This window comes from Leucopleurus acutus (assembly GCF_964270905.1).
Source record: "Leucopleurus acutus genome assembly, chromosome: 11".
NCBI classification, from domain to species: domain Eukaryota; kingdom Metazoa; phylum Chordata; class Mammalia; order Artiodactyla; family Delphinidae; genus Leucopleurus; species Leucopleurus acutus.
Window position 1 is genome coordinate 11,321,512 of NC_139152.1, and position 16,614 is coordinate 11,338,125.

Here is a 16,614-nt window from a genome sequence, read left to right on the forward strand (position 1 = left end):
TCTTGCACGTAAACAGGCCTCTGATCATCAGAGAAACTAAAAGGGAGAGTAGGTGGTGAAGACCCGGCAAAAAGAGAGGAACAGCGGGAAGGGGCCGAGGAGGGGGCTGGCTGAAGCAGCCTCTGGATGCCACCCCCAGGAAGGTGGCACCTGCCTAGATTTTGATCCAAGGCGATAACATTTACAGCTGATTTCCTAAGACTATTGAGAGAATAGCAAGAGACAGTTTTCTCCAAGGCCTATGGCCATCCAAGAGAGTGAAGCAAACATATTACTCTTTCTTTGTCAACTTCTCACCTGCTGAGATGGAAACTCAGACCGATGTGTATCTGGTTTCACTTTCTCCGGACACACAGCAAGCTAGAAAAAAATATCTTTCCAATCCCAAAAATGTCAGGGAAGAGTCTGATTTGATCCAGGAGTCAAATCCTGGGCCACCCACTTGGAAGTGGGTGGGCTTGAGGGGGCAGGTCCCCTCTGGGAGAACGGAGACCTGGGAAGGCGTGGGAGCTCCTGGGAGCCTCAGTTCCGGCCCAAGCAGACTGGGAACCGACCAGCAGTTTTGTCCACCCTCATGGACCTCTCTCTCTGACTTCTCTTTCCCTTTCTACTTCTCGTCTCTCACCTCACTCTCTTCTCTCCTTCAGAGCCTGTTCTCTTGTTCGGAATGTTTAAGTCCTAAGCAAAACCGACTGGGAGAGGGAGGAATCAACTTTCAAGGTCAACTGCCAGTTGGCCGCTGTCTGGGCAATGGGGAGAGTCCCCTCCCAGGCTAAGCTGGATGTTCCAGGAAGACCGAGGACACGACAGTGACCCAGGGCACGTGCGGCCCCCCGGTGAAGTCCCTGGGCGTTACTGTCGTCAGACGAGGGTCCCCGTTGCCACACTGCCACTGCTAGTGTGTGACCGTGGCCAGTTACTTTCCTTTCTGACGCTCAGTTTCTTCATCCGGAAAAGAAGGAGAACAATCCTACTGCCTAAATCCTGGGCTCCTTTGAGAGTTAAACTGGCTAAATGTGGCTAAAGCACTGTCTCATACAACGTGTAGCCCTAACTTGTAGGAAGCACTTGGTCGTTTTTAAACGGGCAAAGAGAATGAAGCTGACTTCTTCTGAAACTCCAGATCTAGTCCTCCCCAGTCTCTCAGTAACCACGAAAACACAACCAAAAGAGCATGATAATCACTTCTAGACCAGGACACGAGAGCCTGCACTGCAGCTGAAAGTCAGGGCCGAGGGCCGCAGAGCCTGACATGTGATGGCTGAGTGTCCCCTCCCCCAGTTCCACGGCCCCTCCTTACCACATCCACGTTCACTGCTCCCTCCCTTCCAGCTTCCTTTCCTCTCCTCCTTCAGCTTCTTCTCACCCTTCGCCAACCACTCTCGCTCCTCCTTAAGGGTTATTAAGCAGCCACGTGAACACATTGCACTGGGGACCACGTGAATACACTGTACAAAAAGCCACGTGAATACACTGCACTGGGGACCACGTGAATACACTGTACAGAAAGAAAGCTCAGTGGAGAGATCCCGACCCATCGCAAAACTCTACAACCTGAAAACGTGCCACGTTCTACTCACCAGTGGCTCCCAAACCTGGCTGTGTCTCCCAGTCCCTTGGGGGATGTTTGTGACAATTGTGAAATTAGTGGGGCTTTACTCCAAACCTATTAAATCAGAATCACTGGGTACAGACTCAGAGAATCTGAATTCTTCAATCATAATAAAATTTTAAAATTCCTCTGTTGCTTCTAAGTTCCAGTCAGTTTAAGAAGCACTACCACACACTGCACAATTAAACTACAAAAGCAAGCTCCTTCCCCCTCTTTTTCTTGATGATTTTTGGTTCCTTCATTCCCACCACCCTCTCACAGCTTTATTTTCTGAGAATTTACAATATTTGCTTTTACGTGAGCAATGAGAACCCTGGAATGGCAAGAGAATGGAAGGCAAAGGTGTTGGAGGGAGCTGGAAAGACTATGCAGACATGGATCTCTGAAGGCGGAAAGCACGAGAATGCAGGTGGAGGGCAGCAGGAATAAGGGCCGGCGGGGGGCGGGGGGCGGGGGGCGGCGGGAGGGGTGGGGGGCAGCAGCATGGATAAACTACAGTGAAGCCTGGCTGTAGTTGTCTGTTGTCCTGGCAACGTGATGCTGAAAGCCTGAAGGCTGCTGCTCGCTCTAACACTGGACAACATGTCGTCAAGGCAACAGAATGCATCCAAGACACATGGTGGCTGGCCATGTGGTCTTGGGGGTGTGCCAGGAATCCACAGTTGAAGGCAGGCTACGCTGGCTGTGCCATTACACCACCTCCCACTCTCAGTGCCCACACCCTTCAACCCCCCATCAAATCTTGCCCTGGCTGTTCCATTCCCTGTGGCACTGTTCTCAGTGCCATCAGCCCCCCTTGGAAAGAGTGATTCTTTCAGGCTGCAGTGATGTAGATGTAAGTCCAGGAACTGGCCACCGGACACTGGTGTATGCATGGGAACTCCATAAACTCTAAAGGAGAGGAAGCTATTTAGCCAATGTCAATGTTTCTAACTTCCTCCATTGCTTGGCTACTTTGCTCCCAAGTTTGTAAACAAATTTTGTGAAAACTACAAAACTGCATCATCCATAGATATATCAAAAGAAAATGCTGCCCGATTCCAGAGGCATTTGTGTTTCAGTAGCACTAGAAACGATAATAGCAGCGATTCTGCAAAACCAGGCGTGCTCCTGGCAGAGTAATGAGTCCTGTAAAGGGTATTTCATTTCATTTCATAACAGCTCTTTGAAGTTAATGAGCATTAACCCTATCACAGAGGTGAGAAGTCACACAACATGGCAAGAGGTCACTCAACTTCTGAAACACGGAGCCAAGACTCAAACTGGCTCCAAGGTACATGTCCCGTCTACCACACGCCACCGCTCCCATCTGAAAAGATGCCAAGTTACATCACTCTCTTCTTACACCTTCTAGAATGAACTGAAAAATACCCAACTTTGTGCCAAGGCTCTCAGGCCCTCCAAGATCTATCTCACGGTACCTTTCAACCTCAGCTGCTACCTTTGCCCCCGTGCCCATCCCCCTCCAGCCCTACTGACCCTCCGGCCACTCATCAAACAACAAAAAAACATGCCAGCCCTTCAAGACTTTTGCACCTGCTGTTCTCTGCCAAAAGGCTGCTCCTCAGATTTTCATCCTTCTGGATCCTTCTCATACAAATGCCAAGTACCACATCCTCAGAGACCTTCCCTGACAATCCCAAAATGGCCCACAATACCCCTCCCTGCTGTTTTCATTAAAACATTTACCATTGCCTAAAATAATACTGTTTACTTTATGTGTTTGTTTATTGTCAGTCATTGTACCATGAGGGCATGCCTCTCTTATGGACGAGATCTCCAAGACCTTGAACAGTTCCTGACACCCAGTAGATACTTAATCAATATTTTTTGAATGAATGAATAAATCAGTGAGAAAGGCTGTTGTTTTTTGCTAAAGGAAGTTTCAAAATCTCTCGCTAGTACCTTTGGAAGCTTAATCACACTGATTAAAGTTCATTGGTGCTACCTGGCTGATTAGCATGTCACATGAATTGCACATGTTTACCTTTCAAAACTTTGTTAAAAATCTTTATTTCTTTCTGCTTCCTCCTTTGAAAGAAGGCTAATAGAGTCAAGATTATCACCGGCACCCATCTGCTTTGCGTGATAAAAGCTTTGCTCTGCTACCTCAGATGTACCCCTAACCTGAGACTGCCCTCCTGCCACGAGTGTCTGCTGGGAATTAAGTGGCTGTGAGTGCCAAGGTGCTGAGGGCTGCTGTCTGGCAGAGGTGAAGAAGGGAAGGGTGAGGGAGATAGCGCCTGGAGAGAGAGAAGGAATGTACTCGCCAGCAACCAGAGATTAATCCTACCGTCCATTTTTATTGGGGTTTAAAATATTTTTCTCTTAATTGCGACTAATATCCGTTGCACTGAAATAATAATCTACCCATATATTTAAATAAGCATGTATTAAGGGCTTACTCTGCGCCAAGCTATATGTTAGGTTCTGCAGACACAAAAATGCAAAAGACACAGCCCCTGCCCTCATGAAGCCTGTAGTCTAGCAGGACAGACGGCTAATAAAAAACGATTATGACTCATTACAGTTGTGATAAGGACTATGAAAAGTATGAAATGAAAGGGGATAAAGGGAAAAGAAACAGGAGTTTTTATTTGAGGGGAGGGAAAAAGAAAAATCTGAAAGCATGACATTGGATTAGGAGGGCAGCCCTAGGTGAGAGGCTCCATCCTGAGGACTGGAGAAGAGAAAGATACAGGCAACTAACGGCAGCGGCAAACACACACACACACGCACACACACACACGCACACACACACACGCACATGCACATGCACAGGTACACAAAGAAGCAAAACCAAACCCAAGGAGAGAGGAGGACAGAAAGGGATGCTAAGAGACAAGCCTCACTGCCCTGACGTTCCACCAAAGCACAGCTGACTAACTCTGACACCTCACCTCTCAGCACTGACCCAGGCCCGGAGGTCCAGAATACGCGAGCCAAGTACCCGGGAGCTAGGCGAGTTCAGATCCTGCCGTGGACGGCTTGTGTTTCTATTCACATCACTCCCTCACTCATTCATTTATTCAATGGAAACTTACTGAAAAACTCTCGCAGACCCACTCTTACTGATTCCTGCTATTTGCCAGGCCTTTTCTAAGCACTTTTAATAACTTTACTTCATAAACCTTAAGAAACAGGGTCTATTTTTACCACCATTGTATAGACGAGGAAACTAAGATTCAGAGAAGTCAAGTTATTTGCCAAAGGTCACACAGTAAACAGTGGAGCCAGGAAACAGTCTAGGCACTGAGATTCCAGACTGCCCCCTCTTAACTGCCATGTGAGTGTTGCTACTTCCCTAGGGCTGCCATAAAAGTTGTATCCCATAGTTGGTGGCTTAGAACAACAGAAATCTCTCTTCTCAGAGTTCTGGAGGCTGGAGCCTGAAATCGAGAGTCGGCAGGGTCGTGGTCCCTCTCAAGGCTCCAGGGGAGAATCTTCCTTCACCTCTTCCAGGTTTCTGGTGGCTTCCCTGGCTTGTGGCTCAATAACTCCAGCACCTGCCTCTTTCAAGGACTTCCCCTTTGTGTAGATGTCTTCTCCTCTTCTACCTCTTAGAAGGACATTTGTCACTGGATTTAGGGCTCACTTGGCTAATCCAAGATGATCTCATCATAAGATCCTTAATTACATCTGTAAAGATCCTTTTTTCAAATGAGGTCACATTCACAGGGTCCAGGAGTTAGGACACGGAAGTAGCATTTCGGGGCCACCATTCAACCCACTGGAGTGTGTCTATGGAGTGTACATTTTAACAATTGCTAATTGTGTGACAACAGTGGGCTGTTACTATGCACCCGACATTATGGCATGTGCTGGGAACACGAAAGTCAGTAAAGCATGGCCTGGCCCACAGGGAGCCCCCTGTACAGCAAATGAGACAGATAAGTAAACAGGATGGGTTACAATAAAAGCTTAAATAGAGCACAGGTGAAGTGCAAAAAAAAAAAAAAAAAGAACTAGTAAATTCTGTGAAGATGGGAGTCAGAAAAGGGTTCACAGAAGAGCCATGATTTCTCTTGGAAAGTGAGTAGTAGGTGCTTCTGGGAGGAAAAGGAGGAAGAGGCACTGACCAAGGCCCAGAGATGTAAAACGGTCAGGACCAGACGAGGGGCGGTGACTGATTTAGCATGACCTCACGTTGCTGTTCAAGGGCAGGGAGGTGAAGGGAAAATCCTGGAGAGGTGGCCTGGGACCACATCAGAGAGGATGTCCTAGTCCCAGCTGTGGGAAGCCGGTATGGAGTTTTAAGTGAAAGTGTAACCATCAGATTTGAGTTTCTACAGAACCACACAGGCAAGCTGCCACGTGGCGGGGAGGACAAGAGGGCAGAAGGGCCGCTGAGGTCGCTGCAGTGCACGGCGGGGAGGGGATCCACGACAAGGCTTCTCTCCTGTTGGCATAAGTGTCCTGAGGGGAAGGGAGTGGCCGAGGCTGACCCCGGACTGGGCAGCTGCTCCCTCCTGCTTTAGATAAGCCTCTCTTTCCTCCTCGTTCTTGTTCTCTTCTTATCTCTCTAAGAATTTCTTTAGCTCTTTCCCATCTCTCCCTCCTCTCATCCCTCAAGTGGGGGTTCTGTCCTGGACACACTTCTCTCCTCGTCCCCCGCGTTCGTTCTCAGCCTCTCCTCCACGCTCCTGGTTTCAACGACCCTCTCCATCCTAATGAGGCTCACCTCTTAACTTCCAGCCCAGACCACTCTCTTTACCTCCAGTCCCAGATCCAACTGCCTGCCAGTCGTTTCCACTCCTGTGATCCACCCACGTTCCAAATTCTACTCATCCTCGTTCCCACTGTCACCAAGTCTGTGACGAACCTAATGACTCTTGTCATCGTAATTTTTGTAATAGCACTAAAAGGGTCAACGGTGTTTAGTGCCACAGAAGGTCACGAACGACTTGAAAATCCCACTTGGATTTGGCATTTTGGATAAAGGGAAAGACGAGGAATTGAAAACAGCAATTTCCGATGAGCATTTAAGGAATTTAACTATGAAAACAAAGAGCGAGGGAGGAAAACCAGGGTCAAGGAAAGCTTTCAGGTTTATTTATTAATATGAGAGTGATCTGAGCATGTTCGAAGAGGGCAAAATTGACATTTTGGGGAAGACAATTCTTGACTGGTGGGTACTATCACGTATACTGCAGGACACTTAACACACCTGGCCTCTGTGTTCTAAGTGCCAGTACTGGGTGCGTGCAAACACACACACACACACACACACACACACACACACACACACACACACAGAGACCAGTCATTATCATCATCCAAAAAACTCCCCCAGTACATTTCCAAACATCTCCTGAGGACCACTAAGCTAGAGGGCAGATGCCAGCAGGGAGGAATAAGTTGATAATTAAGGAGAAAAAGGACATAACTGATGAGCCAAAGTTCTGGAGGACATGTGAGGCGACTGGACCAAGGGCACAAAAGCAGAGTTTGGTGTCAGGCAGGAGAAATTTCACATGAGAGATGTTGAGCTTTAGAGTCACACAAACATTGGTTGAATTCCTAGGTCATCACTTCCTTCCTTTGAGAGACACTGCCTGTTGACCAACCTCAAAGTTGGTCCCCACGCTTGTCCCTTTGCCACCTCCACCAGAGAGCCTGCAACCTCCAAAGGGGTGGCCATGTGACATGATTTGGGGTCATGAGATCAAGGATATGGGGAAGACTTTGCCTGATCTAATGATACCCACCCCCTGGCTTTCCCTGCTTTGGGTTTGGGGCAGGACGCCTAGAGCAAGGGCAGCCTCCTCGCAACAATTACCAAAATGTCAAGAAAATCCCAGCGGTCAGCCCTGACCTCACCATGTCACTGCACCAGCCCCAGCAGTCCCCAGCCTCAGGAGCCCTGTGCTGAGACACCAATAAACACCCATTGGTTCAAGCCATCACGAGCAATCAATACCGAAGCATCCTGGACAAAACAGCCTCTCTGGTCTACAGTTGCCTCATCTGTGAAATGCAGACAAAATGCACGCCTTACAAATGCAGTGAAAGAACTCAATGAAGCAACATATAAATGAAGCTCATATTAAGGTGACCAGCTCAGAGCCTGACGAAAGCAAACGATCAGTGTCAGTTCTCTTTCTCATTGAAACCTCCTAACAACCCGTGATAAACTTGGGGGTTCTCTGTGCCTGTGAAATAGAATAGAAGCAGTAAAGTAGTTCGCCTTCAGAAAAATGGAATAAAACTAGCCTTGAACATTATTCTCATACATGGTGAACCCTTAAGCCACAGAATCAAAATATAACGTTGGGGAATATAAACTGATACAGCCACTATGGAAAACAGTATGGAGGTTCCTTAAAAAACTAAAAATAGAACTACCATACGACCCAGCAATCCCACTACTGGGCAGGGTATATACCCTGAGAAAACCATAATTCAAAAAGACACATGCACCCCAATGTTCACAGCAGCACTATTTACAACAGCCAGGACATGGAAGCAACCTAAATGTCCATCAACAGAGGAATGGACAAAGAAGATGTGGTACATATATATACAACGGATTATTGCTCAGCCATAAAAAGGAACGAAACTGGGTCGTTTGTAGAGATGTGGACGGACCTAGAGAGTGTCATACAAGTGAAGTAAGTCAGAAAGAGAAAAACAAATATCATATATAACACATATATATTGGAATCTAGAATAATGGTATAGATGGCCTTATTTGCAAAGCAGAAATAGAGAACAGATGTAGAGAACAGATGTAGGGAACAAACGTATGGATACCAAGGGGAAAAGGGGTGGGGTGGGAGGAACTGGGACATTGGGATTCACACATATACACTACTGATATTATGTATAAAGCAGACGACTGAGGGGAACATACTGTATAGCACAGGGAACTCTACTCAGTGCACTGTGGTGTCCTAAATGGGAGGGAAGTCCAAAAGGGAGGGGATCTATGTATATGTATGGCTGATTCATTTTGCTGTGCAGTAGAAGCTAACACAACATTGTAAAGCAACTATACTCCAATAAAAATTAATTAAAATATGTATATATATAAAATGTTGAATAAAATATAGATATAAAGCCTAAGAATGAGGCAAAAAGATAGAATCACAGAAGTCTCAGAAAGGGGAATGAAAATACATTCTTGGCATATAAATCAGATTCCAAGGAGTTTTTTAGCAATATCAGTGTAATCTATTAACAACTGGCTGGTGAGGCAATTCCCTGGAGGTCCAGTGGCTAGGACTCCATGCTCTCATTGCTGAGGGTGCGGGTTCAATCCCTGAATGGGGAACTAAGATCCTGCAAGCCACACGGTGAGGCCAAAAAAATTAAAAAGATAAAACCTGGCTGGTGACATTTAGTAAATTAAGTTCCTTCCTAAGTCTTTAACATATTACTACTTCCTACCTAGTACTTTTAATAGTCCCCTCATCTCATTGCACACTTTTTCTTTTATATCAACAGTGACAAATCGTTGAGTAACCCTGGACTCTAAGACTGTTTAATTCTGCTCTGCGTTCTTTTTTAATGTTCTTGGCTTATCTTCATTGCTTACATCCTATATGTATCAGTTTATTGAAATCACTGTATGTCTCTGCTTTGAAAATCATGATATGTCCTGATCGGGGCACAGTCAGTAACTGCACGGCCACAGAGGTGGAACCCACGGAGCTGCTGCGGACCCACCGGGCTTCAAATGAAGGGCACTGACATCCCAAGCTCCTCTCTTTCGGTTAATGGGAAAATATTAGAGTCCCATTTTCTTCAAATGATTTAGGTAAGGTCTGGTGTAGGAAAACACAGGACAGCGTATACTGAGGCCCTACGGTTTACCAAGCGCTGGGCACGCTGCTTCATAAGGCTTGGTAAACCCCACTAGGATCCAGGTGTTATTTCTGTTCCCATTTTACAAATGGAAAACTGGAGGCTAAGAGTGTTTAAGGAGCACAACTACAGTCCCATGACTGGGAATGCGCAGAGCTTGAGCCTACTGGGTACAAAGCCCGCCTTCCCTCCATGTGATGTCATCTCCTTCCTTCCACAGACACACCATCACCTCCTGCCAGCTGCGTGAGAAGTGATGGCTCACGCGTTACTTTCTAGCAACAAGCACCTTAATTTCTGTGAATGCCTAAAGCAATTTCTGGAGCCTCAGTTTTTCCAGGCATTAAAACTGCACCTGGACTTCAAGTGGCCGGTCTCTTGAAAGCAAATCCCAGCTCCAACTGGAAAAGAGCAGATACGCTGGCCAATGAGACGCAGGTGTATAGTCCTGGAACCCACACAGGCTTGAGGGCAGCATCATTGCAACGTCTATGGTGTCTCAGAGAGAACTGCCCACTCGCCTTCCCCCAAAGTACAGTTCAAGGAAGTAGGAAAAATGGGAGAGGAGTAACGGACCGCCAGGTCCCCAGACGATTCTATCCTGGCTTTTTTCTGACCTCCTCAGTGTGTGGACTGGAAGTTGTAAAGTCGGCGGAAAAACTTTTAAAAGAAGACTCAGATCCCAGTCCCACTATGTTTCTAGCTGTGTGACTTTGGCCACGATACATAAACTCTCTCCCATCAAATGAAATAATGCTACTTGTCTCACAGGAGTGCTTAAGGATTAAAATGCTCATTAACATCATGCCTGGCACAAAGCTGGCGAATGACAGTAGCTCTGTTACTGTCTTGCCTCTCCCACCTCTATGACTTAACTCTGCTCATCACCAAAGAATGTTCTAACACCACAGTTTGCTCTTGAAGTATGCTGTCCCAAGAAATACCGTATCACAGACAACTAAGAAGCAAGGTTAAAAAAAAACTCAAAGTCACCCCAAATTCGGGAAGAAGCATAGAGTGGGGTATGAATCGCATGGCCATCTTCGTTTCAAGTTTATGTTGGATATGGAAACCCACATGAGCAGATGGAAGGCAGTTAAGATATTTACAGGGTAACAGTCCACGGCTGGCTCAACTACTGTCTCCAAACATACTGCCATTAGGTGTCGGGGTGGGGGGAGGGAGTAGGGAACAGGGGGAGAGTGAGGGAAGATGGGGCCAAAGGAGAGTAAGGGCCATCCTCCTGGCCCCAGGTGGATTCCAAAACGTGGCTTTCTGCAAAGAAAATTAGAGTGCTAATAAAAGTATTAATTCTCAACCAATAAATTGAGAAATGAAACAATCACAGCAACAGATGCCAGAGTAAGAATCTGTTCACCTGTCCTTTAGGGAGGAACAAGGATCACGACACACGTCTTACCTACTGTACTCCACTCTGATCAAGAGTGAAGATCACTCCAATCTGTTTCCAGACCCTGACCCTTTGCTCAGCACACCTTCTCTCTTCCATTTCTGCAGCATTAAAGCTTGGGTCTTCCACCCTTTTGCCTGATCCTACTGTAACTTCCACTTTCTGTATTCCTTCCTACCTCCTGCCCAAGCCATTTTCATTGGCCCTAATGCTAGTGACAAAATCGTTTTCAGTGACTGTCATTCCCCGTCCCCACTGTTTAATTGGCTCACCTAAAGTATCTGTTTGCCCAGCATTTTTCCAACGATTTTATTTTATCTTCAAAGTGTTGTAAAGTGGGTAGGGCAGAAAACAAAATGTTAACACTTATAAACTAGAAACCGAGTATCATGTCGCTGCAGTGATCTGTTTGCCTAAATTTCCAAAGCTCCTGAGAATGGAGACTGAAACACAGAACAAGTCTTAGAGCAGTGCTTTGGGGGGCAGAACCGCATAAGTAGAAAGCACAGGCTTCGAAACAGGTACTTCTGGGATCTGAATCCCAGTCCCACCGCTCGTAAGCTGTAACATCCTGGATCAGTTACTTAACCTCTCTGAGCTAAAATCTGAAAACCCAAGGAAGGTTTCAGCAAATCAGCAGAGAAACCTCCTGCAAAGCAATGAGGGTGTGTCTCACTCTAGTTCATCGTGCGGATTCTGACGGGCACCCTAGTCCAGGATCTCAGGGAGAACAAAAGCAATTATAACAAAAGGCAAAATAAAGTAGACTATACTCGGCAGGGAACTGCCAAAAATCACCTCATACATTTTTTTTTTTTTTTTTTTTTTTTTTTTTGCGGTACGCGGGCCTCTCACTGCTGTGGCCTCTCCCGCTGCAGAGCACAGGCTCCGGACGCGCAGGCTCAGCGGCCATGGCTCACGGGCCCAGCCGCTCCGCGGCCTGTGGGATCTTCCCGGACCGGGGCACGAACCCGCGTCCCCTGCATCGGCAGGCGGACTCTCAACCACTGCGCCACCAGGGAAGCCCACCTCATGCATTTTTAAATGGGCCCCGTTACTGCTCTAAACGGTCTTCTGCAACAAGCGCGAGCAGTTCTTTCCTTATTAGAGTTCTTCCTTAATTGAATGTGCCCTTTTTTGGCCCTGGAGCGGCTACGCCACCAATGAGCCTCGGCCTCCCTGGTGGGACAGGAGCAAAGCTCCCAACACAGTTCAGAGCCCCTCCCCGGGTTTTCACCTGAGCTCCCTTCTCGGTTGGTCTCCAGCTGTGAAGCGCCTCTCTATTTGGCTGTGACCCTATTTCCTTTCCGTGCTTCTCCTGTATCATGAAGCCTTCTTTCCTTCAGACTGCTCCATACAACCTTCAGCTTAGCCTGCTGAATGCTGTGCTGGACACTTAGTGAAGCAGCTGCTCTGTATTACCTCATTTAATCTTCAACAACCCTATAATGGATATATGATTATCCCCATGGTACAGACGAGAAAGCCAAGGTTTAGCGTAAGTGGTTTGGTAAGTTGTCCAGATCCCCACATCTAAGAATTGATGGTTAAAACTGCTCTGAGTCCAAATTCTGAGCTTAGAACAGCTCTGCTCTATCAGTTCCCATGCTTCTTTCTGCCATGGTACGAGGTGCATTTCCTCAATGGGAAAGTGGAGACTAATTAATGTTTGTACTGATTAATTAGCACATTAATTAGCATTAGCAAAAAAGTGAGCGTAATCTATTTGATCAGATGCTGAACTATATCTCCCTACTTTTGCCAAAAAGTCTCTGTAACTAACTGTGCTACCTTTCTTCCATCACGAACTCCTTGAATCAGGAATTTCCTCCCTGTAAACCAATCTTCCACAAGGACACTTAATAAGTTTTATTTGAAACAAACACACAAAAAACAACTGAGTCAAAACAGAGTGGCAATTACCTATCTCGTAGAAGGAGGAAGCAAAATGGAAGGCTTATTCACCACCCTTCAGGTGGCGACTGTACCTTCAAGACTATGCCTTAAACACAGCAAAGCTGTATTTCTTACATTTTCTGCATTAGTTCCGCTTTCAAACGTGTTGTCCTATTGCCCGTAGTGGATTCAGAGTTGTCAAACTCTGTGTCCCCATTCTATATTGGTAAGATACAGTCATGGTACTAAAAATAACTTCTATCAAAAAATAAAAAAGCTGGCCTTAGAATTTGAGGTGTTTTATTTTTGAAACTTGCCCCCAAAGCTTATTTCTCTGATTTCTGGGGGACTTTTTATTTGCCTTCCGGCTGGTCCTTTAGGCCTGCGCACGTCCCTCTGCACAGCTGCCCAGCATCTCAGTGTTGCTGCCCTCTGGATCCCGGAGGTCCGGGGGGCAGTTCCTCCCGCTGCCCCACCCATCCAGGCCTCCCACTCCGTGACTGAGCCTTCAACCCTCCCGCTTCTGTGGCACCAGGACCTCCTGCTTGCTTCTTCCTTCTTTCTCCTCTTTCTACCTACCTTTCAGTGACTCTTCTTTTCAGGTCCAAAGTCAGTTAGATATTATTTAGGCCATTTTAGCAAAGTGCCTAACAATCATTGCCTACCTCCTTTTTTTGATGGAGAGAGAAAAAGATAAGATGGGATATTGGGGTGTGGTTGCAGTGGGGGGAGGGGGACGGGGAGGAGACCAGAGGGGGATCTCATTACAATGACCCGGAAAAATCCCCCTTACTGGCTTCCATCCTCCATTTGACCCCTGGAACTGGTAGCCAAGGGGCCCCCTATAGAATTAGGCTACACCTAAGCCTCCACCATTTCATAGCTCATTAATCCTCTCCTCTAGTCAGATTCCGGTATTGCCATAATGAACCAAGTGACGCGTCACTTTTAGGCAGATAACATTCACCACAGTGCTACGTAACAGAGGAGAAAGTAAAGAAGAGGAAGGTATGAGAGACCTCAACCCGCCTCTCCATTTTCTTGAGAGGCAGTCAAGCACATGGTCTGTAGAGCCAGCAACCAGTCCTGGACTCCACTTCCTAGCAGCATAATTTGGGATGTTATTTAACCTTTCTGAGCCTCAGCTTTCCCATCTGCTAAATGGAGATAAGTAATACCACTTAGCTCACTGGGCTGTTAAGCGTATTAACTAAGACAGTGCAGGCAAAGCAGTATGTTCCCAGCACACGGTAAACACTCTGAAGCACCTAGGATACATCACTGAACAAAAGAGCCCAGTCTCTCCACGTGGCCTGCGTCATTCTTCATATTCTTATATTGTTATTATGCATTTGTAAGAGACACAGCAGAGAAGCCACCAACCAGTTTAGCCAACAACCTTTTACACGGGGATGGGGGGAGGGGGGAGCCTGAACTAACAGGCTGTGCACGAGTCCACAGACGCTAAATCAATCAATCAATCAATTATTTTCACTGGGCTTGCTCTCAAAGTAAGGTTGCACTTATTCATGATTCAAAAACTGGGCTCCTCCATCTTGGCATTCTTTCCATGCAAATTGTGCCCTCAAAATACCACTGCGAAAATATAATATCCTTTGCTAAGGGCAACGATGTTTAAAAAATCTACCTGAAGCAAACACTCGGTAGGTTTTGCCAAGTCCACCTGTTATTTTCCATTCTATTCAAGTTTATCCCACTTCCCTTAGCATGGGCTCCTCGGGGCAGCATTTTTTCTAACATCCTTACCTGGGCCTTTACCCATGCATGCGAATGCGACCACAGCCTTCTCATACGCTACTGAAAGCATGAAGTCCCTGCACTCAGTACTCTCCACTTGACTTTTCCTGTAGACTGAACAAAGGAAGCTCCGAAACAGACATCTCTGCCTGCTGCCGACAGATGGCGATAGTGATCACGCAAGCTTATTTTACTCTGTTAAGCCCTGTGGCCTGGTGGTTCTCAACTGGCCAAGTAGCACGCTTGTGGCGTCTGCGCTGGGTTTTGAGGTGTTTGCAAACATCGTTAAGCCCACAGCACGTCTCTTCAGTACAACACTGAAGGAGGTTTTGAAAGTGACACTAAGAAGTATAAGATGACAATGCAAAAGTAGAAACAATTTAAGAAACCCAAAGTGATGCACAACAAATACTGCATTTGTGAAATGGATCATTCTAAGGTACGAATGACTGCAAAGACGATATGTATGTGAAAAGTACTGTACTTTCATTGTACAAAGCAAGGAAAAATAACCGAATAAGTGAAAAATGTAAAAACAAAACATAACTACAAACAAAACACTTTTTCCTGTAGTCAGAGAATGAGCATCGATGTCACGTGATAATTACTTTGTCGTGTGACAATCTAATATTAATGTAGGAGAGACTATGATTTATTTGCGGCCTCAAAGCAGTGGTTCTCAGCCTTAATTGCACACGAGAATCACCTGCTGAGCTTTTAAAAATCCTAACGCCTAGGCTGTGCTCCAGAACCTCTAGGGGTGGGACCCAGGCATTGGTCGTGCTGCAAGCTCTTCAGGTGATTCCAATGTGCGGTCAAGGTTAAGAACCACTGCCTTCAAATCTAAGCCTGGGGAAAACACAGCTGCAACTGGTTCTATGGATTAAAATCCATTCACATGTGCAGATGGGATGCGTGTTGAGCCTGGACACCTTAGCAAGAAGTACTTCTCTAGGATATCTGAATCTTCAAGGAGACCAATTACCTGCCTCAGGGAATTTTGCTTTTTATATTCTTGAAACTGGTATGGGGGGAGAACATGTATTATCGAGGAAGAATAGAGCACACCTTTTCTAAAGTTTTGAAGGAGGTATTCATACACGTATTTGAAGAAAATGTATCACCGAGCTACAACCTTCAACATCTCTTAGTCATTTCAGTGAATCCATTTACAAACAAATGGACACACAAACCTGTTCCAAACAAAAGGAGCTTCTAGACACCAGCATCTTTCCCTCACTTTCAACTCCAAAGCACTAGACTAGCTCCTGGTCTATCCATTCACTCACTGCATTCTGGTTACCTCTGGTTACACTCCATCTTTCATAATCGAGTTTGGCATTCAAACAAATGCATCATTTAGTTCTCAGTACATACCCCCCAGGCTCTTCTCACCACGGCCCCCTTTTACCTTGTCTGCCATTATCATCGAGGAGCCCCCGTGGATACCCAGGATGGGGGTGAGAGTCTGGGCTGAAATGAAGTCAAGGATCTGGGCGATGGCTTCCTGGTCTGTGTCGTCAGCAAACACCACGCCCTGGATCTTCCGGTCAGACATGAGATCACAGATGCGGGTTATGATGCTCTTTGGGTCCGTTTCATTCATGGCTACCAGCTCCACACGGGGCACCACAGAGAGATGGTGGAAATCATCTTTCTCGTGGGCATCCTTGATGGCCACCTCGTCTGAAGTGCCCACGAGGATGACGGCAATGCCAATGCTGGGCGGGCTCTTCTGAGACCGAGCTCTGCTGCCTGACACGGCCAGGACAGCCAGCACCAACCAGAACCTGGGGGAACAGCACTCTGCTCTGGGCTTCATCTTCAACTCGTCGACTCCCTGGAAACACAAAGAGAGAATGGTAACGTTACACCCCACACTACATGACTGTCTGGGAAGAGGCTGGATACTGCAAGTCAAGGAACTTATCTCCTTTTACTGATCATCAAACCCAGCTTCTATCTTCTAGCCTAGTTTCTTATCTCTTGTGTTTGCACAGCAGAGTGAGGAAAAAAAACTTCCGAAAGCATCAGAAATCCTTGAGCAAGACACTAAAAGATGCTACTGCTATAGCCATCAGCAGCAAACAGACAGGGACAAACAACGGAAAGAGGAGGTAAGTGGTCCAGG

General features: G+C 46.5%; 1 protein-coding gene across 1 annotated transcript in view; it reads right to left on the minus strand.

The window, feature by feature from the left end:
* Positions 1 to 16,305, minus strand: part of GRIN2B (glutamate ionotropic receptor NMDA type subunit 2B) — a gene marked incomplete at both ends in the record, with an annotated part of 290,643 nt that extends 274,338 nt beyond the window's left edge. Inside the window, one exon of the mRNA XM_082849516.1 lies at positions 15,895 to 16,305. Within this exon, the coding sequence (XP_082705642.1) occupies positions 15,895 to 16,305 (411 nt within the window). The remainder of the gene's footprint in view (positions 1 to 15,894) is intronic.
* Between the last annotated feature and the right edge of the window lie 309 nt (positions 16,306 to 16,614).